Source organism: Lepidochelys kempii, chromosome 1, assembly GCF_965140265.1.
Source record: "Lepidochelys kempii isolate rLepKem1 chromosome 1, rLepKem1.hap2, whole genome shotgun sequence".
In the NCBI taxonomy this organism is placed as follows: domain Eukaryota; kingdom Metazoa; phylum Chordata; order Testudines; family Cheloniidae; genus Lepidochelys; species Lepidochelys kempii.
Window position 1 is genome coordinate 16,147,234 of NC_133256.1, and position 27,380 is coordinate 16,174,613.

The 27,380-nt window shown below is 45.2% G+C and overlaps 1 protein-coding gene across 1 annotated transcript in view; it reads right to left on the reverse strand.

Annotated features, from left to right (window-relative positions):
* Positions 1-944: 944 nt before the first annotated feature.
* The window catches only part of TENM4 (teneurin transmembrane protein 4), a 523,302-nt gene continuing 496,866 nt past the window's right edge, over positions 945-27,380 (reverse strand). The window contains exons 27-31 of the mRNA XM_073335791.1: positions 26,644-26,879; positions 19,146-19,442; positions 15,999-17,613; positions 9,593-9,735; positions 945-1,850 (exon numbers count right to left, since the gene is read on the reverse strand). Coding sequence (XP_073191892.1) covers positions 1,092-1,850; positions 9,593-9,735; positions 15,999-17,613; positions 19,146-19,442; positions 26,644-26,879 — 3,050 coding nt within the window. The 3' untranslated portion in view covers positions 945-1,091. The remainder of the gene's footprint in view (positions 1,851-9,592; positions 9,736-15,998; positions 17,614-19,145; positions 19,443-26,643; positions 26,880-27,380) is intronic.

The window sequence follows — 27,380 nt, forward strand, 5'->3', positions numbered from 1 at the left end:
TTGCCACAGTCATAAATGATTTAGTTTGAATGAAAGCCAGTTTCCAGGCTAATAAAGACAGCCCCCAAAAGCAAGAATTCTGGAGTATGGATTTGCTGCACTCTTCAATGGTACGTCAGTGGGAGACTATCCTACTACTTACAGACTCAAATTAGCTTCCTAAAATGAAGTTGCTTTATTGGACACAGCCCAGCGGACTGCTGAACACACAACCTGGTGTACTGAAATACTATGTATTTAATGAGGTTGCGTTTACAACTTCGGTGCATTCAACCCACCTAGAGAACAGCTCTAGGCACGAGAGAGGATATTTTCCAATAGAGTGGGAGGATCTTTTTTGGCCTTTACTGGCTTTTTAAACTAAAAACAGGATTTGCGCATGGACCAAAAAAGAAAGAGAAAAAAAATCTACTATCATAATGAAAAAGACTGTTTTTTTAAATTCCAGTTCAGGAAGGAAGAGAATCATCTTGCAAGTTAATATATCCAGCTCCTTTTGCCTCTATAATCTACTTCTGTGCAGCAGGAGCCCAAGAAACACTTTCTGTCCCAAGTGAAAGCTGAAAACTCCTTGTAAGTTCTCTTTTGAGGCACACGATTCAGACAGTCACTTTGAGAGATTTGGAATCATTGTCATCTTCCGTTTCCAGCGTGCCCAGCGTTTCTGAGCTGTTATTCGGGTCGAAGGCTATCTGTCCCTGTCCCAAATAAGAAAGGATTAGGATGAAACAAGTTAGCACAGACACCCATTTCTCACTTCACACCAAGTAACCCATGGATGTACGTTTACAACTCCCCACTTTAAATTCCTCACAAAAGGGAAAAAAGGACAAAGAGACAGTAAATTTCACTGTGATCACACTACGGCAAAATATACCTTCTGTTCATTGCAAAAAACATGTGAAGGCCAAATTTAAAATAAAAAAAAAAGAATGTTGCATGAGTTACAGTGCAACCATATTCTTTCTCTCTTTATTTTCCTCCCCCAGCCAGGTTCAGTTTAGAAAAAGGATTGAGTACAACACAGTCAGGTAAGTGGCCACAAAAGAGTAGCTGTCTTTGGCAAGAAGTCACCGCATTGACCCTCTCTGTCACCTTCTGCCCATTTCGCTCTGTCTCATAAAATGGATGTTGTTGGCGCTGTCTGAGAGTTCTGGGTATTGCTCCACTGAGATCACAAAGTAGCCATCATAGCCCTGCACCCGGCCCGTGTTTAGCACTTGCTGCTTCTCCCCTTCTGTCCACGAGCGAATGCCCTCCTCCCCATCCTGCAGTCTCTGCTGCTCCCTGGCCCAGGCCTGGGCTATGGCGCGCTGCCTGGCCAGCTCCAGCACGCGGGCTTTCTCCTCGTCCAAGGTGGTCCCATAACGGGTGTTTAGACACAGTGCGCCATGCTGGAGCTGGATGTCTGTGTAACGTCTAGTCCTTCCACTGAGCACTGTGTTGATCTGGGACACTGTAACGTTCACGCCGTTCTCCAGGGTTCTCCGCCCGCCACTGAGGCCCAGTATGGACAAGTCGCTTTCTGACGGCCCTTGCTTAACGAAATAATGTGTGTCCACTCCCTCTATGGTGAAGTGCAAGTTCTCCAGGTAGTGGGCGTTGTTCAGAATAGCTGCGATCCGGCGTCCATCCTCGTTGGCCAGACTGATGATGTCAGTGGCCACACGCCCATCCTTCATGGCAAACTTGACCCCTTTGCCGAAGACAGATCCTCCCGAGGCAAAGTTCTTGTTCTCCTTGAGCTGCCGGCACCCGGCGATGCTGGAACTGTAGATCTGTTCAAAGCGCTCTAGGGTGACGAAGGCCTTCAGCTGTTTCTGCACTTCACACTGCACTCCCAAGATTGACTAGGAAGGGAGAGAAGGAGAGAGAGAGACGCAAATTAGAAAGAGATGCCGGGGGACTGAAAGGTATCCCTAGCACATTGGAGAGCAGAGAAATAACATGACATGATCCAGTGAGAAGAGCCAAATGGTTCTGCTTCCTCTAGCTACTGCTTAACGTTGGTCTGAAAAATAAAGTCTTTCTTTTTAATGAAACAACTGATTGAGATTCCTGTGCTTGCAGGCTATTCTCCCTAACTGCCATCATGCCAAGACACCGAACTGAATGTAACGTCATCCCTCTGACAGAGTGGAACACTGGGGTGGAGAGGGACCCAGCACGGAGGGGAGATTAGGGTTTAGTGGTGACAGTGAGAGACAGTTGCATTCTACCTCACTCCTTCTGTGACCTTGGGAAAATTAATTGCTCATGCGTCAGTTTTCCTCATCTGTAAATCAGAAATGATTCATAGCTGATTACCGGGAATTTTCTAGTAATTAATATTTGTAAAAAGCTTTGAGAAAAGGTGTTCAATAAGCTCAAAGTATTTAAATAGTAGCAGTTTCCTTCTGTTTTAACCTGCTTTTGATTCCACCCTGCATCATCCTCCAAGGCTGCACATCACAGTGTGATCCTCACTCTGGCCAAAACACTCTTTTCCAGAGCCCCTCAATGCCACTTGAAGCATTGGCCAAAATGGATCATTCAACAGTCAAGTGAGGTGCTAACGCTCCCCTCCCCTCACTGCCACAGTGCTCCCAGTCTTCCTGTGGGATCAGGTCCTCAGCTATTAAGACTCAATCTTGAAGCTCAATTTTTACAGAGGCAAAGCTCCCATTGACATCAATGGGAGCTCTGCCTGAGTAAGAACTGCATAGGGACCACAGCCTTTGATCACCTGTAGACAGTTTTAATGCAAAGTGACTTTTGCTGTTAGCATATAAAGGAGCAAATGCTCTGAATGATTTAGCAGCTTATCATTACCGAAAAACGTCTGTAGAAACATACTCATCCATTGACGGGAGTACCGTCTTCTTTCCTACTCCTGTCCAGGAACAATTATCTGCTCAAATTTCACAAAAGCAAGACGATGCCGTAACAAAAGTCTCCTGTCTTGGCCAAGGGCTTAATTCACTAAGGTAACGACAGCCAGCATTAAAAATAGGTTACAGACGAAAGGGGGCCACCCTCACTTTTTTTTAAAGTGAATTTAATAGCTGTGAAAGGTGCTGGCTTAACAGCCTGGAAACTAACACTCCTGTTTTCCTTAATATGCCTTAGCCCTTTCCTGACGAGAACCTTTTTTAGGGGTGACAGAGGACAATTCAGACTCCATGGTTAGTCCAACTTTGGCGTCTTGGCTGAGTCAATGCTAATTTACATGGGGCTGTTATGAGCTCTATTTTGCTGTTACATATTCGATTTATAATATTCTAGCAATGAGAGGCTGAACTGCTACAGGACCGTCCAATGAAGGATCTCCAAGCTTTTTACAACAATGAATGCGGTTAGCCTCGTGATGCCCAAGAGGGTATATTAGCAGCCTCATTTTAGCTATGAAGAAAGCGAGGCACAGACGATTAAGTGACCTGCCAAATGTGTCACTAGAAGTTTGTGGGAGGCCCTGTGAGGCTAAATTCTGCACTGACCTATCGCCTGTGCGAGGCACCTGAAAGCAGTGGGGTTGTAGGCGAACTCCATTAGGACACAACGTGACCAATGATAAAGAGGCACAAAAACAACCCTTTCTCCAACATGACACTACAGATGTAAATGCTATAAACTCCCAGAGGTCCTGATTCTGAGTGGCATGGAACATCTGAATCTCCTAGTGACTGCTCTGTTATGAGGGTGTTGTGTTATAACAAAAAAAACCTCAGATTCTGGATGCTGCTCAGGAGGACTGACGAGAGACACATGCTGAGCCTGCTCCCATTGAAGTCAAAGGAGATTTTGCCACTGACATCAACTGCGACACAAGCAGGTCCAGTAATGAGCAAATCTGACATGGCTTGAATGGGCCATGGAAAAGTTGGCTGGATAAGCTTGTCCTATAGCTTTGGTCTGGAGAAAGAGATTCTGTGGGGAGGTTCTAGCTTGCCCTCCTTTTCTCAGGCTTGTCACAGAGCAATAAAAGCTACTCCTGTGTCCTGAGCTATTTCAGCTGCCATCCCTGTCATGATTAGGGAGGGAAGAGGGACAAGAATAGTAAATCCCACTATTGCTAAACCCCTTTTGGGACTCAGACCAAAAGCTTAAGCTCCCTTTGAATTCTGTGCAAAACTGCATGGAGTTTTATAGGGTGGGACCTGGTTTGCCTGTTCTTCAGTGTGTACCCCAGAATTTAAGGTGACGAAGGGCTTTCTAGACCTCAGCCCCATGCAGGGCTGGTCCAGTCCTCTTATATATAGTGCATGGTCTGGTCTGTTTCTCAACAGCCAGGTGATGGGCCTCCCTCGTGAGACTACAGCGCAGCCTACTGCATGTCACTGAGAGGAAGGGTGCTGGTCTTGATGTCCAGCCACAACATGACCTTTACAGATGCAGCCCCACATGAGATTCCCCTTCACTGGCCACGCCATTTAATTCTGGGCAAACCATGAAGGGTGCCATACTGACAAAGTGCTCGTGCCCTTCAGAATCAGGATGCCCTGGAGAATTTGCATAGCTGCATTTTTTCCCTTCTCCATTCCTCAGCTGCTCTGATTACCAGCTGGCATAGTACTGGGTCCCTTATTAATCAACTCCGAGGTTCTGCTGACACTACAAGACACAGCTGAAATGTAACTTTGCCCCATCCTGCCGTAGCAGAGCAGGGCATGTATTCTTTGACTCGGGGAATACTCAGGCAGATGGCTAAGTTAAGATACAGATAGACTAAATGTCCCAGTTTTTTGTCACCAACTCAGGCCGTTAAATACTAGATTTAAAATCTGTGTTTAACCTCCTTTGTGTTTCATGGCACCATATTAAAACATATGACTTTTCCTTGACTTAGTAATACACCGCATTTGTGCGGCTCACAACATGACAGCCTCACAACATCTTCACCGACTCATATGGCCAACATCATTCAAAAATAAAAAACAAAACCCAAAATACACCTGGACATAATATCTAGACTGAGGTTTAGTGGGAGTCCCCAGGATATAACAGCACTAGTGCTTAGCACCTGTCACCCAAAGATCACAGTGTTCCACAGCACCTCAAACATCTGGCTTGTTTTGTCTGTCTTGTCTATTTCTAGCAAGGACCGTCTCTTCCTTTAGCTTTAGAAAGCACCTCACTGCAGGAGTAATTTCAATCAACAATAAGGAGGTGCAGAGAAATGAAGGGACTTCCCCAAGGTCCCACAATGCGTCGGTGGCAGAGCCAGGAATACAAACCAGGTCTCCTGACTACCTATCCTGTGCCCTACCACTGGACGCTGCTTATAGCTATAATTATTCTAGCCAAGTAAATTGAGGGGTTGCTTCTGAGCAACACAGGGCACTTGTGCTGGCTCCCAGAGGGGCTTAGCTATGGTGCTGCTCTACCATTCCCAACTTTCGCTATCCAGGGACACAAATCTGCAAACTAAGGTCTTCCACATGGTAGCGCAATGCATCATCACTCATAATTAAAAATGTCTCGGTTATCTTGAAACTGTGTCCTATAATATGGGAGGACTTTGAAAACTGCTTAATTTAGGATCTGATGACCCTGAGTGTATCCCTTTAATAACAGAGTGTATTCTTTTTTTTATTTAAATAATCTTCATATATATATATATATATATATATATATATATATAAACCTCAGCCTGTATGCTACCCTGTGAAAAGAAAAGGGGGAATGCAAACAGATTATGCAGAGTTCAAAGAGACAGCGTATCCCTGCCTTTGAAATACTCAGATCATTTCTGTTTCATCTGACAACCCATTTTAATGAACTAGCAAGGAAGAGAAACATAAAATTACCATCTGAGCTGAAGATGGCACAGAGCAGAGCTCTCTAAAAATGCTGTAGCTTTTGGCAACTGTAACCCAGAGGTACAGTATAAAAACAGCATTAAAGCAGAAGGGAGTTGTGGTGGGACTTATTGGTTATTTTATTTTAATATTTGTCACTATACACAACTGACATCTCTAATCTGGGTTTGTTTTTCCTTAAGATCTTTTTTAATCAGATGCCCTTAAGTGACATTTTACTTTATCTAGTAATGACCCATTGGAGAGAAGAGACTGACCTTCATTGTTTGTTTCCTGCAGAGAATAGTACATTACAGTGATCTTGGAATAGCTGCTTGTATTTTGCCTGCAGTTCTTGAGGATTTAAAATACCACAGCTAGCTTCTATCATCTCTTGTTTTTAAATAGTGCTTTACCCTGTGATACCTAGAGCTTTCATTTCCCATCATAAATAGCCAAGATGTGAAAGAAATTTGCACCTGTTTCCTTGTTTCTACTTGTACCAATATACCATGGGTGTATATTTCCCTTACTAAAATATGGGCTTATTGTTGACTTGGTGAGTCTAGGCTATGACTAAAGAAACTTTATGGAGTGACAGTAGCATTGTAGACTCAGGCAGGTATATTATGGGAGCTCAAGAACTGGGGAGAGGCACTGAGACCTCAGTTTGAGTCCAGTACCCCAAGTAAAACATCTTTGCATTAGCTACACCAGAGACTTGCCTCCTCTATGCCCCCTGACAATACTGGAGAGGGGTGAAAGTGGCCACTGGGTAAGTAAAGGAGCTCAGTTAGAAGCCCACAAGAAAGAAATTGTGACCAAAAGAGAGCTTAGCTTGGCTTTATTACACAAAATGACCCAGTCACAGGGTAGCAACTGAGTTTGCTTTGTGCTATGACTGCAACTGTAGTGATCCACTGAAAGAGAGGAGTGTCAATAAAAAAGCTATACAATAAAGGGGCTTAATCTGTTTAGTTTATCTAAGAGAAGATATACAGGTGACTCTATCATGCTCTCCAAGTACCTACATGGGGTAGAGATTTCTGATAGTAGAGAATTCATTCATCTACCAGAGAAAGGTATAATGAGATCCAATGGTTGACAGGTGACACTAGAAAAATTAAGATTAGAGAGAAGGCACAAATTTTACCAATGAGGGTACTTAACCACAGGAACAACTTATCTAGGGACCTGGTGGATTCTCCATCACTGGCAATCTGTAAGTCAGGACTTCATGTTTTTCTGAAAGATATGCTATACGTCAAGCAAAAGTTACGGGCCCAATGCAGGCATTCTTGAGTGTAATTTGTTGGCCTACGCTACGCAAGAGATCAGAGGAGATGATCTATCATTTGTGTTTCATCTTACAACCCATTTTAATGACCTACCAAGGAAGAGAAACAGAAAATTACCATCTGAGTTGAAGATGGCAGAGAGTAGAGCGATGGTTCTTTCTTATCTTAAAAATCTACTGATCTGATTTTTTGAAGGTGTTTGTTTTTATAATTTCAAAATGTTTCATTACAACTTTGACCTTTAATTTTTTTAACCTGGGTTTTTTTAGTATAAATTAATTAAAATAACCAAGAAAAAATAAACAATGAAAGAAATTACCTATAAGAGTTTCAAAACCTTTTTTTTCAATTTCCCCCCCCCGCCCCCCGCAATTGGGAGAGTTGTCAAACTTGACCCTTCCCCATGAACAGGCTTGGTTTTGACACACTGGCATTTTCCAAGGAAAAACACGTTTTGTCAGAAAATTCCTGACCAGGTCTCTGTTTTAGTTGCCGAGCTTTCGGCACTAAGTTTGTGGCCTTTAAGCTTAAGTCATTAAATCCAATTAAAACAGACATAGTGAGTGGAATCTCCCATCGCCTGCGTGGGGGAGGGAAGCATTACAATCCCCACTTTGTAGATGAAAGAAACTGTTGCACGAAAGGTCAACTTATACACCTTCATGGTAGGCACAGAGGGCTCACTGGGGTGGAACTGGTGTGGCTTTAGTGTGGAGGAGAGACAGGGACAGGATGCAGTGAGTTTGTACAGGGACTGGTTTCAGAGTAACAGCCGTGTTAGTCTGTATTCGCAAAAAGAAAAGGAGGACTTGTGGCACCTTAGAGACTAACCAATTTATTAGAGCATAAGCTTTCGTGAGCTACAGCTCACTTCCTCAGATGCATATCGTGGAAACTGCCCCGATATGCATCTGAGGAAGTGAGCTGTAGCTCACGAAAGCTTATGCTCTAATAAATTGGTTAGTCTCTAAGGTGCCACAAGTCCTCCTTTTCTTTGTACTGGGACTGTGCACCTGCACTGCAAAGCCCAGCTTCATTTGGGTGCCCTCTGTGACCACATGGAGGAGGATGGAGCAATGGCAGGCCAGGACCGAGGATCTGTCACTATGTCAACCCCCTCGTCCTCCCCCATCTCCTCTAGGCAGAAGTGTTAGGGGCACAGGGGCTGCAGTCGGCTCTGTGGGATCTGAGAGCACTGCAGCACCACCCTACAGAGATTCCTAGCATTCAGCCTGGGCACTGGAGAGAGGATTTCGCCCCACGTGACACCGCACAGAACCCAGAGCTCCTAAATTCCAGCCCTGTGCATGAACTACAAGGCCGTTGCCGTTTTTAACCCCCGACAGAGAAAAATAAGGTGGTTCTTGTTGGGAAAAAAAGGGTTGGCTCCATTTTAAAACTGATGGGATGAGCAGAATTCACTCCTAATCAATCAGATTTGCAAGGCAGGAAGAGTAAAGCCTTGTGAGGGTGTGGAGGATCCTCCCCTTCGGAAGTTACTTTAGAATACACAACAGCCTATTTCATTCCACAGCCAAAACAATTCAGATCAGCCTCTGCCTCCTTCAGTGTGCAGACGAAAACCAATAGCTGAGCTGGGCTACCCTTCCCCTGCAGCCAACGGTGCAGACAACAAGCCGCAGGTATCAGAGCCCCAGAGCTCATGAGACTGAGAGCAGTATAGTTAATGAAATGATGACTGATTCCAGCCCTCCCTCCCCCGCAAACAGAGCTGTACGACCGCCCGCAATTACTCGGTAATTCAACAAGACGAAAGGGGAAAAGAAGCAAAATTGGATTCAGGTGCTGCAGCTCTGCAATATGCCAGAGGTCACGACGCATCCCCTGCTGGCCAATAACGCTGAACTTGTTCAACAAACCATTTAGTGGCAGCCTCACAGGCAGAAAGCGCAGCACAAGAGAGTACTGGATTTTAAATGTCACTCTGGAGCTGCAGGGGGATAACTAAGCTAAGCTGAACGTAGCGCAAGGTTTATGGCATGCTGGGTATTTCCAAGCTGGGGGATGCTCAAACTCAGCATTAGGTCTCCAACCTCCCATCCCTGCAAGGCAAATACAGCCCAACATTATGTGAAGTGTTACCTGCCTGGTTCTTCTCCTCAACCTTCTCAGATAAGGGAACTGATTCTGATCTGTTAGACCATTACAGTGATGTGAATCAGAAATCACTGCAGTGGCAGCGTGGACTAACTCCGAATTTACATTAATGTAACTCAGGGAAGTATCTGGCCCACTGAGATCTGGGATCCAAGCAGGGCTGGCTCTAAGTTTTTTGCCACCCCAAAAATAAGGGTGGCCTGTGTCTAAGTAATATTTCATTACTGAAGTGGGAAGGGACAGCAGCTACTCGGAAGCTGACTTTCACTCCGGTGACCTTGAGCATCTGCAATAGCAGATTGATTGTAATTTCTAAAGTGAATACTGCACCTGGATCCCGTGGTGACATGTGCCAGGCCAATGCCTAAAATAGACAGACTACGTGGTCACATGGCTCACCTTGCTATTGTCCCACTCTTGGGTTTTCATCTGCGTGTGGATAAGCTCATATGATGGCTCCATTGCATCCGTATCTGGCTTGGGATATCCCGGGATAACATTGTGTAGTTGGAAACCAAAGGTAAGCAGCCAGCTGTTGACATCTGGGATGTGAGAGAAGCATAAGTAGGATTACCTTTTATTGTTCTTTGTACTGCAGTTGAGCCTAAAAGTCCCCGCCACTGACCAGGACCCCATTGTGCGAGGCACTGTACAAACCTGGGACAAGATGACAGCCCTGGCCCCAAAGAGCTTACTACATTTCATGTATATGAGTAACCCCAGCAGAAATGATTCTTTAAAGTATCACATTCCAAAATTATGGAGGACGAAGGAAATAACCATAAAAAACAAACAGCATCCAGTCCAAGTCCTCCACTTTTCCACACAGCTGAAATATACATTTTGTTAAAACTGTCAAAGGCCAAAGCAATCTTTCTGTCTCCAGAACTTCTCAGAGTTTGTGAGGCACCACGCACAAGAATGGTGCAATGCAGAGCAAAAAGCACAGGAACAAAAATATAATACCAAAGGTCGAGCTGTTCAAACCTGCCTAAGGATTTAGATTCTTGAGGCGGCTTTGCAAATTCTCAGCTTTAATATTGGTCACCCGGAAGCATCCCAAGTGGTTTACAGGCTACGGGATAAATTGAGGTGCTCATGAACCAGCACATACAGGTAGGGAGTAGCAGGGCAGTCGTACTGGACACTTGGGGCAGGAGCTGAGTGGGGGCTTTTGATATACCTCTTAAAGGTGTATCCACTGCTTGTGTAGGTAAAAACCACACTTTTAATTTAGCATAGGTAGATTCCTATAGTTACATTTTTTTTTCAGTATTGTTTAAAAACAGCCTCCACATGATCATTCCATTTACAAACATTGGGCCTGCCACAGTCAAACTGACCTGCCCTTACATCGTGAGCAGATCCATGTATATATGATGGTCAGACTCAGTGGAGTACCGTTCAGGAAGCTCTTTTATTCTGTACTATGATAGAGGGGGAATGTTGGAACCAGAAGGGAAGTGATAGCAAGCCCATTGCTTGGGAAGCTGAAAATTATACTGGAGAACACGCTACTATATGAGCCACAGGGAACATTCCTGCTTGGGCAGGAAGAGGCACTCAATACCCTGCTAAGTCTTTTCAGTCTCTAACATCTTTGATTCCAAGGCTAACGGGAAAGACAGCCAAGTGAGGAGCTAGCTGGAGAAAATAATAACTCACTTGGCTAGCTCCTGGATCTGCCTGGGAGCAGCATATAAAAGACTTCCCTATTTATCTACTTTACAGCGTATGATGATTCTAAGCTCGCTTATCTCCATTGACTCCAGAAGGAAGGAAGGAAAAACGGACACTACTATAATTGTGTCATTTACCCAGCCTCTGAATACCATCCTTTGCTGGGAAAAGCTGAGGGGATGAGGGTCAAAGTTTAATTAACTATCAGCTCCCAAGGGGTTTAGGACTTCCATATTGTAATTAGCATCGTGTTGGTGATTCATTTGTTTCAAGCTCCAGTGTATCAACAAGAAGTTTTCTTTTCATTTCATCAACTTGAGCTGACACTAGTGGATGAGGGGATCTGTTCAAAAAACATGGCTTTTTCCCCACATGAGTTTAAACACGTGTTTCTGAAGACCGTTGGAAAAGCATTCGGGCTGCAAATGAGAAATAGCGTGCTTCCAGATGATTGGGGAATCAGAAGCCAAACAAAGTCAGTATCTACTGCTTGTTTTCTTGCAATCCAAAATTTTGAGTTTGGGGCTTGGGTCCAGAGAGCCCTTGCATCAATCTGTGTGCAAAGAGGGGGATTTCTGTAATAAAAACACTTTTTTTCTCTCTCCACACAGATTGTTTTAGAAGTGTCTTTGGAGGGAAGGGGAGGTGTGTGCTTGCGGTGGTGTGGGGGGGAAATAAAGCTTTGTTTATTTTTTTATTTGGTGATGAGGCATCCCCGTTTCCAAATCCTCCTAATATGAAATTAACAGCTTTGATATGCATATTTTGGACCAGATGGCCAGGAGAACAAAGTAAATCTATATAGGGCAGAAGTTATTCACCAAACATGTTCAAAACAATGTCAAAAGAGGCACAGAGGGGGCTGCTGAACAGCAGGAAAATATGTAATGTCTGAAAAGATTCGATCCAGTCTTTGTCGGTTGCATCTCCCAAATCTGACTTTGTAAACAGGTGTTGCTCCTTTTTTTTTGGGGAGGGGGGAGGAGAGGGTGGATTGGAAGGAGCAGGAAAAATGAAGTAGGTGGAAGGAGAGGTTAAGAGAATGGGGGGAAATATTAATTTGCCAGTGGCAATGACACTTTTTTTCCTTTTTGAAAGAAAAGTACATTTCGAATCACAGCTTGTTTCAGCTACAGTAGCCCTGCCAACACATTTCACAGGACATTCGTTCGAGGGCCCTGAAAGAGACTGCTTAATGCAGACACGTGTAATGAAAATGTCAGTTCAATCCATCAGGCTTCCCAATGTTGGCAGCAAAGCTCTGCATCACGAAGTATACAATTGCTAAAATATTCATGCTGAACAATGGGCCTCTCAGAACGTAAATGCCTGCTCTGCCCACTCTCCCTACCCCACGCTCCCCATTCCTAGACACGTGCTTGGGAATCATTGACTGGGAAACTGAGGCTGGCCTACTCTGAAAATGTACATGGGCGAAGTTACGTCTCTTCCGGGATGTGAGAAATCCATATCCCTGAGAGACGCAGCCACGCTGCCTGAACCCGCGGTATAGACAGCAGCTACTGCCTTCCAGGCAGGTGAATTAACTGCAGTGACAGGGGGAACCCCTCCCATCACTGCAGTGAGTGTCTACACTGAAGTACTGTAGCATTTTAAGTGTAGACACAGCCTGAGGCTTGTATCGCTGGTCTGTGTGAGTGCACCTGCCTGGCCTAAGTGAGCCAAACCATGCCAGGGGGTGAGGAAGGATGCTGCCCACACCCCTCAACAGTGTATTGGCAGGTGTGTGCGCCATGGCCAAGGAATCCCCACCGCTTGAGACGTGCAGCGTAGAAACCTGGGAACGTCCGTGAGAGCTCGGGACGTGGACGGATGTGCAGGGTTGGACCCCTAATAGTCAGAATCCTTTTGGCACTGTCAGACGTCGCTGAGGACACGAACAAGGCTCTGACATCGCTGTCCATCGTGCCGTTTGCGGAGCGGCTCCCTGGCTGTGTTTCTAGGACTTAACGTTTTTATGAGGATAGGTCATTGGGCTGTCCCCACTCTGGAGGGGCAGCAGGCTGCTTTTTTTTGGTCAGCTCCCTGCCTAGGGTTGCCACCTTTCTAACCGCACAAAACCGAACACCCCTGCCCTGCCCCACCTGTTCTCCGAGGCCCTGTCCCCGCTCGCTCCATCTCCCCTCCCTCCATTGCTCACTGTCCTCCGCCCTCACTCACTTTCACCGGGCAGGGGCAGGGGGTTGGGGTGTGAGAGGTGAGGGCTCCAGCTGAGGGCGTGGGCTCTGGGCTGGGGGTGTGGGCGCTGGGTGGAGCCAGAAATGAAGGGTTCAGGGTGCAGGAGAGGGCTTCAGGCTGGGGCAAGGAGTTAGGGTGTGTGTGTGTGTGGTGGGGAGAGGACTCCAGCTGGGGGTGCAGGCTCTGGGATGGGGCCGGGGATGAGGGGCTTGGGATGAAGGAGGGGGCTCCGGGCTGGGTCAGTGGGTTGAGGTGCAGAGGGGGTGAGGGCTCTGGCTGGGGGTGTGGGCTCTGGGGTGGGGCCGGGGATGAGGAGTTTGGGATGTAGGAGGGGCCTGGGGTAGGGGGTTGGTGTGTTGGGAGCAGGGATGGGCTCCGGGAGGGAGCTTAGATGCGGGAGGGGACTCTGAGCAGGTGGTTGGGGTGTGGGAGGAGGTTCGGGGTGCTGTGTCCTGGCAGCACTTTCCACGGCTCACAGGAAGTGGCCGCCAGGTCTCTGCAGCCCCTAGACATGTGGGCAGCCAGGGAGGTTCTGCGCACTGCCCTTGCCCACAGGTGCCAGCCCCTCAGCTCCCATTGGTCATAGTTCCCAGCCAATGGGAGCTGCAGAGCTGATCTTTGAGGCGGGGGCAACACGCAGAGCCTCCCTGGTCGCCCATGCGTCAAGGGGCTGCAGGGACCTGGCGACCGCTTTCAGGATCCACGTGGACATAGGGCAGGCAGGGAGCCCTTTGTGACCGGGCATTCTGGTGGAAAACCAGTCACCTGGCAACCCTATCCCTACCCTTTGACCTGTCCGGCATTGTTAAAACTCCCACTGGCATAGCTCTTAGGATCACTGGAACACACAAACCTTCCCATTACCTCAAGATCCAGTTCCTCAGGAAAGGCCATTAACACAGGACGTTTTATTTTCAAAGAGCTTTGCAGGCCTTGTCTACATACAAAAGTTCTACTTCTTTAACTATTGTAATATAAAGGAATACAACCCATCTGGTGTGAGCACACTTGTACTGGTATAGAAGTGCTTATACCAGTATATCCAGTCCTGTTTGGGGAGGGGAATAAACTATACCAGTATAAAGCATCTTTATACCAGTATAATTGTGTCCACACTAGGGCTTGTACTGGTATAACTGTATTAGTAAGAAATCACACCCATAGCCAACATAGTTATACTGGTATAAAAAATGGGTTTTGATCACTTGTACAAAAACTTTAACTAATCATCTTCACTCAAGCAAACGGACACTGGGCTCATGCCCAGAACTGACAATAGTCACCTATACACCAGTAACAGGTTTAAGGTCTTGTGTGGATGAAAATTGGAAGCTTCATGCCCATGGACACACCTTTGCTGCTCTAAAAGGTACTGAAATATGAGAGCTTAAAATCTTGGCATTAACAGTGATGCCAACTCTCATGATTTTTCATGAGTCTTGTAATATGTGGTGGTGTTCTTAAAGCCCCAACTCCTAGAGTCAGGTGATTGCCTGAAAATCTCAGCTTTCATTTAAAAACAACAAACCTAAGCTTCTAGCCCTCATGGTTGTGGGAAAAAGCTTGAAGACATGTATCCTAAAGGCTCTGAAAAAGAATCCAGAATTTTCTATTTTTAAAATCTCATTATTTTAAATCAACTGATGATTTTAGGGGGTTGGACTCCTCTGATTTGGAATGCTGGGGTAGCCAATAATGTTACTGTATATAGAAAAGCGGATTTAGGACTTTTTAGAGGTTTTTAAAATTAATTATAATTTGCCTCTCCCTAAGAGTTTTATACAGTTGACTCATGGTAACTGAGTCACCCTTTTCTTATAGACACGAGGATACAGAAAAGAGTCTGGATACAATATTTTAAAACCCTCTAAAACAGCTTTCCTGTCAAATATGTGGCACATGCAGAATACACAACAGTGGGGTTATTAAAAAGATTTTGTCTGTGCGAGTTTGGAATGGCCTACACAAACACAACACAATATATGTTAGAGAAGAAAGTTCATTAATTCCATCTGATGAAATCATATGATCATTTGGTCTGAGTGACTCAGGTCTCCTAGAATCTTTTCTGCTGAAATAAATTCACTTTGGGGAGCCATTCTTCTCACTTTTAAACACCTGCTTAGTGGATCTGTTCTGCTTATTGACATAAAGAAAGTCCTGAACCTTTCCATATTTAAGTATTAAATTTAAGACACACAGTATTTGTTGCTGCTGGCTTTTAACAGGCAATTGTTCACACTGTGGGGTGGATTAACTTTGAACTGTATTACTATTTTATGGGGCTCTACAATGCCTTGCTATGATAAAAGGTTTAGGTTGCTGTTGTCATTTTGCTGAAACAAGCCTATCTGCAGGCAAGTCTCTACAGCAAAACTGTGTAAACAAAGTTATACATATACAAATGAGAGGGGTTATCGAGAAGTTAATCAGCAACTAAGCTGGCGTTGTTTGAGGAAATGAACAATCGGAAACAAAATAAAGGGAAAAATAAAAAGAGCGGGAAGGAAGAAAAAAAGAAAACCTGTTCGGTAGATGTGCAGTTCTTGGCTTAAATTTTTCATGAGTACTGTGTATGCAGCCAGTGATCCAGCTGTGGAAGGGTTAAAGGTGACCTGCAAAGGAAAAATATATTGGGCTTGTGCCCTCTTTTGTTTATTGATACGCAAAGAAGAACTGAAAAGTTTGGTCTGGGTTTCTGGTTTTTTAAATTCTGTTTGTTGTTTTACATTAGAAATTCAGGCCAGTTTCTAGTATGGAAGACTCTGTTGTGTTTCTTTTCCTTTTTAAAGAGAAATTCAGTCCCTGTCTAGGCTGGAAGACCCTACGATGCCTGGTTCGTTGAATGTAAAGAAACCTATCCACCACCTGAGCAAAAACCAGCCTGTGTATACACTAATTAAGAAGAAACCAAGAGAAGTCTTACCTGTCATGTAACATTTGATATCCTGAGCGTTGCTAATAGGGTTGTTGTTTTTGAACATATAAAGGTTGAAAGGCATTATGTTGTTGCTGCTCAGATGTTTCCACATATCGTGGTCTGGGCTTGTCCACCGCCCAGCTAACACATCATAGTCTCGCCGCCCCATGTGGATGAGTTTAGTGAGGGGGTCGTACAGACCTCCATGGTATCCGATGATGACCTGGAAATTGGGATTGGTGTCCATGTAGATCTCCCCGTATGCTGTGTACAGTATCTGCTTGATCATTAAGCCCGTTCCGCTGAAGACTGCCAGAGGGGTCCCGATGTTATCACAGGCTATGTAGAACTCATCTCCGCTGCTAAGCTCCATGGCAAAGAGGTGGCCTTGGAGATCATAGTAAAGGGAGGTGATCTCGGAACTTGAATGGTTGTACAAATGGGTGACCTTAGTGGGGTTGGTCAGGTCTGCATAGAAGAACTGTAAATGGTGGCCATGGGCAGTTTTGCTAGAAACTCTTCTTCCGAGACCATCATAGCGATATTTTACGCTCCATCCGCTCGCTTTATTGTATGCTTTAATGAGCAGGCCTGCTGAGTTGTACTCAAAAATGTCATTTCCCCTTTGTCTGAGGAAGCCATCTTCATCCATTTTGTACTGCACATCCCCCAGTCTCGTAATCCTATCCCTGAGGTCATACCTTAGGGGGGTAAGACGGGCACTGTTCCCAGGACTCAACAAATGGAGGTTTCCATTGAGGTCATAACTGTAACGCCAGAGTGGTTTGTCATTGATAGACACTGTCTGCAGCTGGCCATCAGCATCGTACTCATAAGAGTACCTTGACGTGTTTGCATATGGTCCGACCTTCAACTCCTTCTTCACCACTCTCCCCATGTTGTCGTACTGCACAGTCATCCAGTACATGAGTGACCTGAATATTTCATACTGGACCTCCTTCATCCTGCCATAGGCATCGAAGTGCTTAGTGTGAGTCATGACGGCAGTGGTGATAATTTGATTGATGTCATAGTAGATGACCCCAAATTTACCAAATTGCTCCGTTTTGCCTGACACATCATCGTATCTGTAGAGATCGATGGGTAACGGTGTCTCGTTGATCACTGCTTGCATGCTGGTCACCCTGAAGCTGTTATCATAATTGTAGTCGAAGCGTGCATTCACCATGCCTTCCTCAGTGAAGCGGAAAATCTGGCGGTCGATGAGTGGGCCTATCTGCCTGTATCTGATAGTACAGGTGAACCCTTCATTCTGCAGGTTTATTGTCTTCAACATACCAGCAGTTTCATCGTAGGTGAAGCCAATCTTAGTGGTGTCATAGAGCATTTCAGCTAGCTTGGACAGCTTGCCATACTTGTAGATGACACGCCTCCCTGTTCCCAGGTAGAAGGTGTGAAGGAGCTGCCCTTCCTCAGTGAAATCCTGAATGACTGAGGCGTTGCCCTCTGGAGGCCGGTAGATGTTCCTGTAGTATCCAATGGACCGGATGGTTTCTAAGGTCTGCCGGGCGACATTGGGCATGGTGACTGATGACAATCGATCATTCTTATCAAACTCAAAGATGTATTGTCTCTGGCTGTGGAGAAGCAGCACCATGGACTAGAATTGGAGGGGAAAATGAATGAATTATTTTCTTAATTTTAAGTCATGATCATTCTCAATTTTTCAGAGCGTAAAATATTTCAGGACATGGGAAGTCTAGCCTCCACCTCATAGTGCATATGTGGCCAGCATAATTTAAGTGACCTGCAGACCTCACAGAGGAACTAATATGTGGCCAATCACCATCTGGCCACTTTACTTGGTTGATCCTCTCCTTTCCCCTTCCCTCTGTCTCTGTTTTATAGTGTTCAGCATCAGCTCTTCATGATGGGATTTCTACCTTATTTTGTGTCTGTACAATACCTAGCACCCAGGGGTGGTGATAGAATCTACTTTCTTTCATGTCTGTACAGCACTTAAGACACTGGCGGTGGGCACCAGAACAAATAATTATTATAACAATAAGCTTAAGTAGCGAGAGGTACACACACAGCGAGAGACTCACTTCAGTGTGATCAGATGTGGTCAGAAGAGAATCAGGAAGGGTAATAGGCACTGGTGTAAGGTTTGCACTGAAGGCAGAGAACCAGGGACCCCTGGTTAGGATTGATATAAAAATACCCCCAGCCAACTCTCCCAAGTTCACGTCCCCATTTGCCACCATGGGGCAAACAGCTTGACAAAACCAAACAGGCAACCCTGTCCGTCTGCCGACAAAAGAAACTCATCTGCTACTAGCCACTTACCGCAAATTTCAGTTCTCTAACTCACTTGCATGTAATGCACATACCGGGATACAGTTTGATGCTTTATCCTCATTTATTATTTATATAATTGTAGAGCCTAAATGTAGGACCTCACTGTCCTAGGTGCTGTACAAACACATAGGCAGACACAATTCCTGCCCCAAAGAGCTCACAGATGGATTAAAAGGAGGATGGATAATGTTATGGTTAAATCTCCTACTGATCCTGCAGCAAAGAGAAGGCATTTCTCACCCACCAAAGAGCATTCCATAACCAGCTAGATGGATTGGTCTCTCTCCTTCCCCACCTGCCCCTGCCACACATACTTCTTACGTGGCTTTGCAGAAGGCGGGATGCTAGACTTTATGGACTGTTGGTTCTACATTGTATGGAACATCCAAAATAAGTCTCTACTGTACTCTTATCTTTATTAGCACTAATGGTATCCGTAATTTGACTAGAATATAATTTGTTTTTACTGGAGACATTATATTACATCCAGCTCAGCAAAGGACTGTTGTATCTAAATAATCAAAGCTTTGCAGGGTTAAAACACATGCAGATGGGGATGGGGTTGGATGGAGAATATTGTCCTTTGGGCGATGATCAGTGCTAACTTTAGCTGTCGTCTGGGCTTAGTTTCTACAGTTATATGCATCTTAAAATAGGTAGATTACATAGATGTCTGTGTATTAGACTCTAAGGGTCAGATCCCCATTGGTGTAAATCAGTGTCACACCACTGAAGTCAAAGGAGTGAAGTCAATTTACGCCACCTAAGAATCTAGCCCTAAGTCAGCAAACACAGTGAGTAGCCGTCAGTAAGTGACAAGAGAACACATACCTTCTCCAAGTAAGTGTAGCTCCATGATTTTCCGTCAGCAAAAATCCTGGATATAATTCTGCCAGCCTGATCGTATTCCATCCTTTCTGACATAGTTCCCCTCTGGATCCCTGCAATGTGTCCCCCTGGGGAATAGGTCACGTTAACTCCATTCAACCTGCTGCTAGGAGACCAGAGGCTAGGTCTGCCTGCTTGGTCATACAGGATCCGTAGAGTGAACTTGCGATGGTCATCATAGATTTTTTCTGTTCTTGTCACACGATCAAAGTCGAGGGACAGCAGGTTTCTGTTATGAACCTAGAGGGCAGAGGAAGAAAAAGAATTAGAAAGGCACAAATGGGTTTATTTGGCAAATTATAGCCCCTCCCCACCAAACACTCCTTTGGATCAGTCCCAGAACTACACAGACCTATGTATGAATTGTCTTAGGGCGAGATTTTCAAAAATATTCACTGTTGGCCCAACTCTGCTTCCACTCAAGTCAACTGGAGTTGTAACCTGTGACGTCAGAGGGTGCACAGTTAGCACAGTGTTGAGTCCATTGGAAAGTCCTGCCATAGAGCATAGAGTGTTGGCTGTACCGCAAAACCATCACACATCCTCTGCTCACAGATGACGTAAGTCTGCATGAAGATATGCTGATAAAACTTTGCTGGGGAAGCTTGCAAGGTGCTTGCCTGCACTGTGCTGGGGTCATCCAAGTCCCTCACTTCCATGGATGTCAGAGTTCATACATTTAAAAAAGGACATGGTATTGAGTCATTGTGGTTGTAAATGCTGCGAGGAACAGTATGGATTATTCATCAGGTACAACTCATCCCTTGAGAGTCAGTCCTGAATCAGCTGGTGGTACAGGCTTTCCTATTAAATGTAATATGGAGGCCCTGACCATCTGTAGTCATTAAAGACCTCATGACCCTATTGCCAAGAAGAGTTGGGGTTGTTAACCCCAATGTCCTGGCCAATCCCACCATAGGTAATTACATTCCTGTTGCCTCAATTCCCTTTGCACTTTCAGTTGAAGGCCAGATCATATATATTTCAAAAGTAAAAGGAGAAATGTATTTTTGTTCAGAGACTGGTTTCAGAGTAACAGCCGTGTTAGTCTGTATTCGCAAAAAGAAAAGGAGTACTTGTGGCACCTTAGAGACTAACCAATTTATTTGAGCATAAGCTATCCAATGAAGTGAGCTGTAGCTCACGAAAGCTTATGCTCAAATAAATTGGTTAGTCTCTAAGGTGCCACAAGTACTCCTTTTCTTTGTTCAGAGACTGTATCCCAAAGAACTACAGATAATAACGGATTATACACTACTGTTTAGCTATGTGTGTCTAAGAATTTATAAAGCCACATTACCATTGTATCTAAGCATTGTGCAAAACCGAAAAACACACACATTGAGAGCTGGCTGGTAGGGACAGTTATTCCATCCTACTCTGGATAAAATCAGGACTCCTAAATTGAATGAGATGTGGTGAAAGCCCTGACCTAGGTTTGATCTTGGACTGTTACTTTTCAGTACACTTCTGAATTCCCTGTGGTTCTGTTTTTCGGAGGGACTACAGAGATAAATAACTAACAGTAGAGGGAAGAGAAATTATTTTGTCTAGGTAAAAGGAGACAAGATATAGTTTGTCCTTAGTCAAAATTTGAAATGCAGAAGTGAGAACTACAGGAAGGCTGTTCCAAACAGTGAGAGATCGCACGAGCAGGGACAATACTGCATGGCATTAAGCAGAGAAGGCCAGTGCCAGAGAGGACAGAGGAGAAAGAGACCAGAACCATGAAGCAGGCTGGAGATAGTCTATGCATGGTTCTTAGAAGCAGAAGGGCACTTTTAAAGTGGATTGTGAAATGGGCAGCCTACAGAAGAGTTGACTGAAGAAGGAAATGATGTGATGGTGCTTTTGTGTGAGAAGGTGGGGGGTGATGTTCTGCACTTGATGGAGTGTGGAGAGCTGGGACTCTGGGAGGGTAAAGGAGAAAGAATTTCATTAGCTGAGGTGAGAGAAAGTAAAAGACATGGATGGGCAAAGATGGAGCTGAGGCAGGGATGTGCGTGTGCAGGCAGAAGATGAAGATTTACAGACAAAGAAGATACAGGAGGAAGAGGAAGAGAGGGCAGTGTTGACAATGACACCGAGGTGATGGATAACAAAGGTAAATGGAGGGCCTGACCTGAGGAAAAGAAAGGGCTAATGTGGAACCAAGGTAGATAATAAGAACATAAGAATAGCCCTACTGGGTCAGACCAAAGGTCCATCTAGCCCAGTATCTTGTCTTCCGATAGTGGCCAGTGCCAGGTGCCCCAGAGGGAATGAACAGAACAGGTAATCATCAAGTGATCCATTCCCTGTCGCTCATTCCCAGCTTCTGGCAAACAGAGGTTAGCGACACCATTCCTGCCCATCCTGGCTAATAGCCATTGAAGGACCTATCCTCCATGAATTTATCTAGTTCTTTTTTGAACCCTGTTATGGTCTTGGCCTTCACAACATCCTCTGGCAAGAAGTTCCACAGGTTGACTGTGCGTTGGGTGAAGAAATACTTCCTTTTATTTGTTTTAAACCTGCTGCCTATTAATTTCATTTGGTGACCCCTAGTTCTTGTGTTATGAGAAGGCATAAACAACACTTCCTTATCTACTTTCTCTACACCAGTCATGATTTTATAGACCTCAATCATATCTCCCCTTAGCTGTCTCTTTTCCAAGCTGAAAAGTCCCAGTCTTATTAATCTCTCCTCATACAGAAGTCGTTTCATACCCCTAATCATTTTTGTTGCCCTTTTCTGAACCTTTTCCAATTCCAACACATCTTTTTTGAGATGGGGCGACCACATCAGCACATAGTATTCAAGAAGTGGGTTTACCATGGATTTATATAGAGGCAACATGATATTTTCTGTCCTATTATCTATCCCTTTCTTAATTAGTCCCAGCATTCTGTTAGCTTTTTGACTGTCGCAGCACACTGAGTGGATGTTTTCAGAGAACTGTTCACATGACTCCAAGAGCTCTTTCTTGAGTGGTGACAGCTAATTTAGACCCCATCATTTTATAGGGTATAGCTGGGATTATGCTTTCCAATGTGCATTACTTTGCATTTATCAGCATTAAATTTCATCTGCCATTTTGTTGCCCAGTCACCCAGTTTTGAGAGATCCTTTTGTTGCTCTTTGCAATCTGCCTGGGTCTTAATTATCTTTAGTAATTTTGTATCATCTGCAAATTTGCCACCTCACTGTTTACCCCTTTTTCAAGATCATTTATGAATATGGTGAATAGGACTGGTCCAAGAACAGACCCCTGGGGGAAACCACTATTTACTCTCTCCATTCTGAAAACTGAGCATTTATTCCTACCCTTTGTTTCCTATCTTTTAACCAGTTACCAATTCATGAGAGCACCTTCCCTCTTATCCCATGACAGCCTACTTTGCATTTAAAATGGACTGTAAATGGATAACGGGAGAAACAGGAAATCAGCCAAAAGCCCAGCCTCCGCTTCCCACAACTCCCATTGGCTGGGAACAGCGAACTGTGGCCACTGGGAGCTGCGGGCAGCCATGCCTGTGGGTGGTCAATGTAAACCCTGTCTCACGGCCCGCCAGCGGATTACCCTAACTACCTTGATGGGCCACGTGCGGTCCGAGGGCCACAGATTGCCCACCACTGCTGTAAGTCTTTACACAGGCAACATCCCATTAGCTTCAATGGGAGTTTGCCCAAGTAAGGACCAAATACGGACCTCTAGATGTGGTCCAGTAACAATATGTCACTTCCTTAGATTTATAAATATAAATCTTGTGCCAACCGTCTGTCCTGTGAGCTTGACCCTGAATGATACTGAATGCTGTGGCCCATCAAAGCACTTGATCATGGGATAGATTTTTAAAGGTATTAAGGCACCTAACTCTTATTTAAATCAATGAGAGTTCGGCACACAGCTACCTTTAAAATCTGGTCCCATGTACTTAACCAGCGTCTTCAAGACTGAGATCTGGGTGAGCACCCCTACATTTAAATCTCAAATATACTCTTCCCATCTTTATACATAATTAAATATCCTCCAGTTAATGTGAGGGACACTAACAAACCCCAGACTCGCAGCCCAGAATAGATCAATAAAACAGGTGAGCCTGCTTTGGAATTGCAGTGTCACTCATTACCAGCATTGACTTTTAACCTTCTTTTGGGTCTCCTGTAGCTAAAAATATTGTCAAACTAATGAGCATCAACATCCTCTGGAGCCAGCCTTTGCATGTGAGTCACAAAGCCCTGAAAATGAGGATTCATAATGAAAATGCAGAGGCAACCTTAACTATAAGAGTGCAAATGGCACGTCTGTAATCAGAGCTCCTTCCCTAGGGGTTGACTGAACACAACTGACAGAGAAAAAGTATTGCCTGCATGAAATTCCCATGGCAAATAAGCTGTGGTTATCGGTGTGTCCAAGTCTGGGCTTGTTCTCTTTATAGATATTCTGGGCACGAGGTTAGAATGTTTTAATTGTTCAGTAATGGTTAGCAGCATCATCTCCAAGATCTCTGCAGTAACGCAGGCTGTGATGAGAGGTAGTGTTGTGACAACTAATGTTTCCGTGGCTGCTATCTTGCAGCCAGCATCCTGGTGAATATGAGACTATTCTCAGTGGGTGCTTCCCTGGTTACATAAATAAAACTGATTAAGCAGACAGTTCTGTAATTGTCAGCCATCCCACATGCTCCACCGCCAGAGATTATTTTATATCCTTCTTTATTAAAAAGTTCATGCTCGTAAAAAGAAAAAAATGAGCTACATTATCAGGAGCAGTGTTCTAGCTAACACTCCAATTTGGGACAGAGCCTGCGCACCTCCATTTGTTATTGGTGGAGTGGAATTTGCAGCCAGCCAACCAGCAAGACCATCAATCTGTTGCACCGATAGGGCCAATTAGAGCATGGAAGCTTTCATCGAGTCCGTGCAGGATATGTAAAGGTAAAGGTTTGCTGCAAGGGCTGCAGACTGATGAGGCACAAACAGCCAGGTCAGCAAAGCTGGAACTATGAAGAAGGCTGACAAACACTGTTACATGCAGTGGATCAGTGAAGCTGAACATTAACACGTGTTAGGGGCCAAATCCTCTCCCCTGTGCAAAGCCTGAATATACAGGATCCCTGGTGGATAGATTCCTTAGCTCTTCCTTTCACAGACTTACAGAGGGGTAGATCTACTAGTCTGTGGATACTGTTGCACCATGCAGCCTACACTGTGAATTCTCCCCCTCAATACGCTGGCTGTTATGGCTCGTGGATCAACATAGGGACCAACTAAGAAGGGGGCTTTATTGAGCTGGGCACTGTACAGATCAGTAATCACTGTACAGATCAGTACAGTACAGATCAGTAATAGACTGTACGGTCTGATCAGTAATAGACAATCCCTACCCCCAAGCGCTTCCATCTAAACAGATCAGACAAACAACAGGTAGATGACAGGGATGGAACGTACAAAGCAGCGTGATCTATGTGATGGCAGCAAACATGTTAGTGTCACATTTCCCCCCCTACACCCCATCCCCAACAGATCCACCAGCCACACACTTTCCTCTCCCACTTGTTGGCCTTGCATGAACAATAGAAGAAAACAGAAGGAAGGAAGCAGAGATTTAGGGCATGTCTACACACACAGCACTGTAGTGGCACGGCTGTACTGATGCAGCTGGGCCATTGCAGCACGTCTGGTGAAGATGCTCTAAGCTGACAGGAGAGAGCATAATAAAAAGAACTAGATAAATTCCTGGAGGATAAGTCCATCAGTGGCTATTAGCCAGGATGGGGCAGAAATCGGTGAAAGTTGCTGTGAACCCCAAAAGGTTTTTACACAGCTGTAAGTTTTGCAAGTCTTTCTATCCTTAGAGAACAACATGTTTGCTAATTTCATTATGTATTACATGGAAAAAGAACATTTGAGCCAACTGATCCACATGCACAAAAGCAGCTTCTAATGAGGAGGGTTCAGATGCACATGCCCAGCTCCCAGTGACTTCTGCTTGCAAAAATTTTCTCTCTTGGTAATGAAGGAAACTGAATGTCTGCGGTAATGTTCATGTTGGAGGACGAGGTCAGGAGTGGCTTTATATACAGGCAGAGTGTACAACAAGTGTGTGTTTGTTTGAGTGAAGAGTAGAAATGACCCAGGAGTGGCAAGGGGCACACAGCAGGAAAGAGGAGAGGATGAGAAGCAAGGAGCAGAACATTTATATTCTGAGACCTGTGTGTTGTTATTTACTGCATAGCCCAAGTGTGCATAAATAACTGCTCGAATCCCATCTCTCTAGTGACATTAACCAACACTCTGAGCATCACTCTCGGAAGGTTTGATCCTGTCAAGTGCTGAGCACTACCTCTGAGCTGCTCGACTCCAGGAGTGGCTGCTCATACGGCTGTGTAGTCAATATTATTATTACAGCTTAATCAGCAACGGAATTACAGGCTTATTGGGTAGATCTTTAAAAGGTTCCAACTAGTACATAAAGTACATTGTCGTGTGCACAGCTGTGTTTTCCAAACATGTCGTTCACAAGCACAGAAACTCTGTGCCCCCCTGAAAGGGAGAACAAGAGTTAGAAGATGGGCTTTTGGTGTGCATGACATTCTCTGTAGGTGCGCAAATGCACGTTCCAAGAATCCCATAGACTCAGCTCCTCAACGCAGTCAGCAGAGTGGCAAATTTAAGGAAATAGGAAGATTTTCAGACTGCATGTTGAATGAACAATGAGGTTTACAAATTGCCCTTGTTCAGACTTATGTTCAAATCCAAGTGCCTAGTGCAGTGGTTCCCAAACTTGTTCCGCCGCTTGTGCAGGGAAAGTCCCATGCGGGCTGGGCCAGTTTGTTTACCTGCTGCGTCCGCAGGTTCGGCCGATCTGATCGCGGCTCCCAGTGGCCGTGGTTCGCAGCTCCAGGCCAACGGGAGCTGTTGGAAGCGGTGTGGGTCGAGGGACATACTGGCCGCCGCTTCTAGCAGCTCCCTTTGGTCTGGAGCAGCAAACCGAGGCCACTGGCAGCTGTGATCGGCCGAACCTGCGGACGCGGCAGGTAAACACACCGGCCCGCCCCGCCAGGGGCTTTCCCTGCACAAGCGGCGGAACAAGTTTGGGAAGCACTGGCCTCGTGCAACTGGAAATATATGTGCAGCTCTGTGCACCTGCATTCTTATCAGTGCACTGAACATGCCCGTTATGTGTGGTTTGGATGTGTGGCATTCCACATAATACACAGGAACTGCAAGGGAACTAGCAGTGCCATCCACGATGGCTCATTCAGGACATAGGGAGAAGTAATAAAGGCTGTCTCAGCTAGGGATACAGACAGAACTACAGGGTCTGTCCATCCTCCAGGCTCAATAAAAAATCCCCATTATATTCATTGCAGCTGGGTCCTGCCACGCTCTACCGTGAGACTGAGTATGCCTGAAAGATAAAATCAAGCGTCACCCGTACTGCCTGTTGCTCACCCTCAGCCTGCGTCCAAAGACGGTGACCTGCCCTCTAGCTTGTTCCTTCCGCTGCCTCCACTCAACCAGATTGAGGCCATTGTCGATGGGCAGGGTCACGTTCCTCTTCCCCACTGTCGGGTTCACGGTGCCAGCCAGCAGGTGGGGTTCTGTCTGCAGTGCTACCTCCATGCCGTTAGCAAGCATCAGCCTGAGAGAGCCATCAGCGCCGATGTAGTAGCTGTTTCGGACTTGGTCTGGAGAAAGGTAAGAGATGGGCTCAAGCCAGTGACTGATGACAGAAACCCACATTTAATTATTTTCCTTACCTGAGTTATTGCCAAGCTTGTTGATGCGTTTTAACACTCACCTTTACTGTTCAGCATTAATGTCTGTTTGGAAACTGTCCATTTCTCTTTCATGGCTAGAGAAAGCTTCACTTTCTGGACTGCACGCACTTGCACAAAAACCGTTATGCAGGTTAACCAAGATGACAGGGGAATAATGTGTAATACTCTGGCATAGCGTGTGTGTTCAGGTCCCCCTGTAGGGGCTGGCTGCAGCTAGGATAAAAGCCTGCTACTCTCTCTCAGCTAACAGAGTTATTCCTTTAGCTCACATAGTGGGGCTGGTGGGATTTTGCTGCTGAAGGTCCTGAATTCTATCCTTTCTGAAGCTCATGTGTGTCCATTGTTTGTAACTTTACATCCTAAAACAATCCTGAAATATCTGCCTCTATTTATCTGTACATAGATATG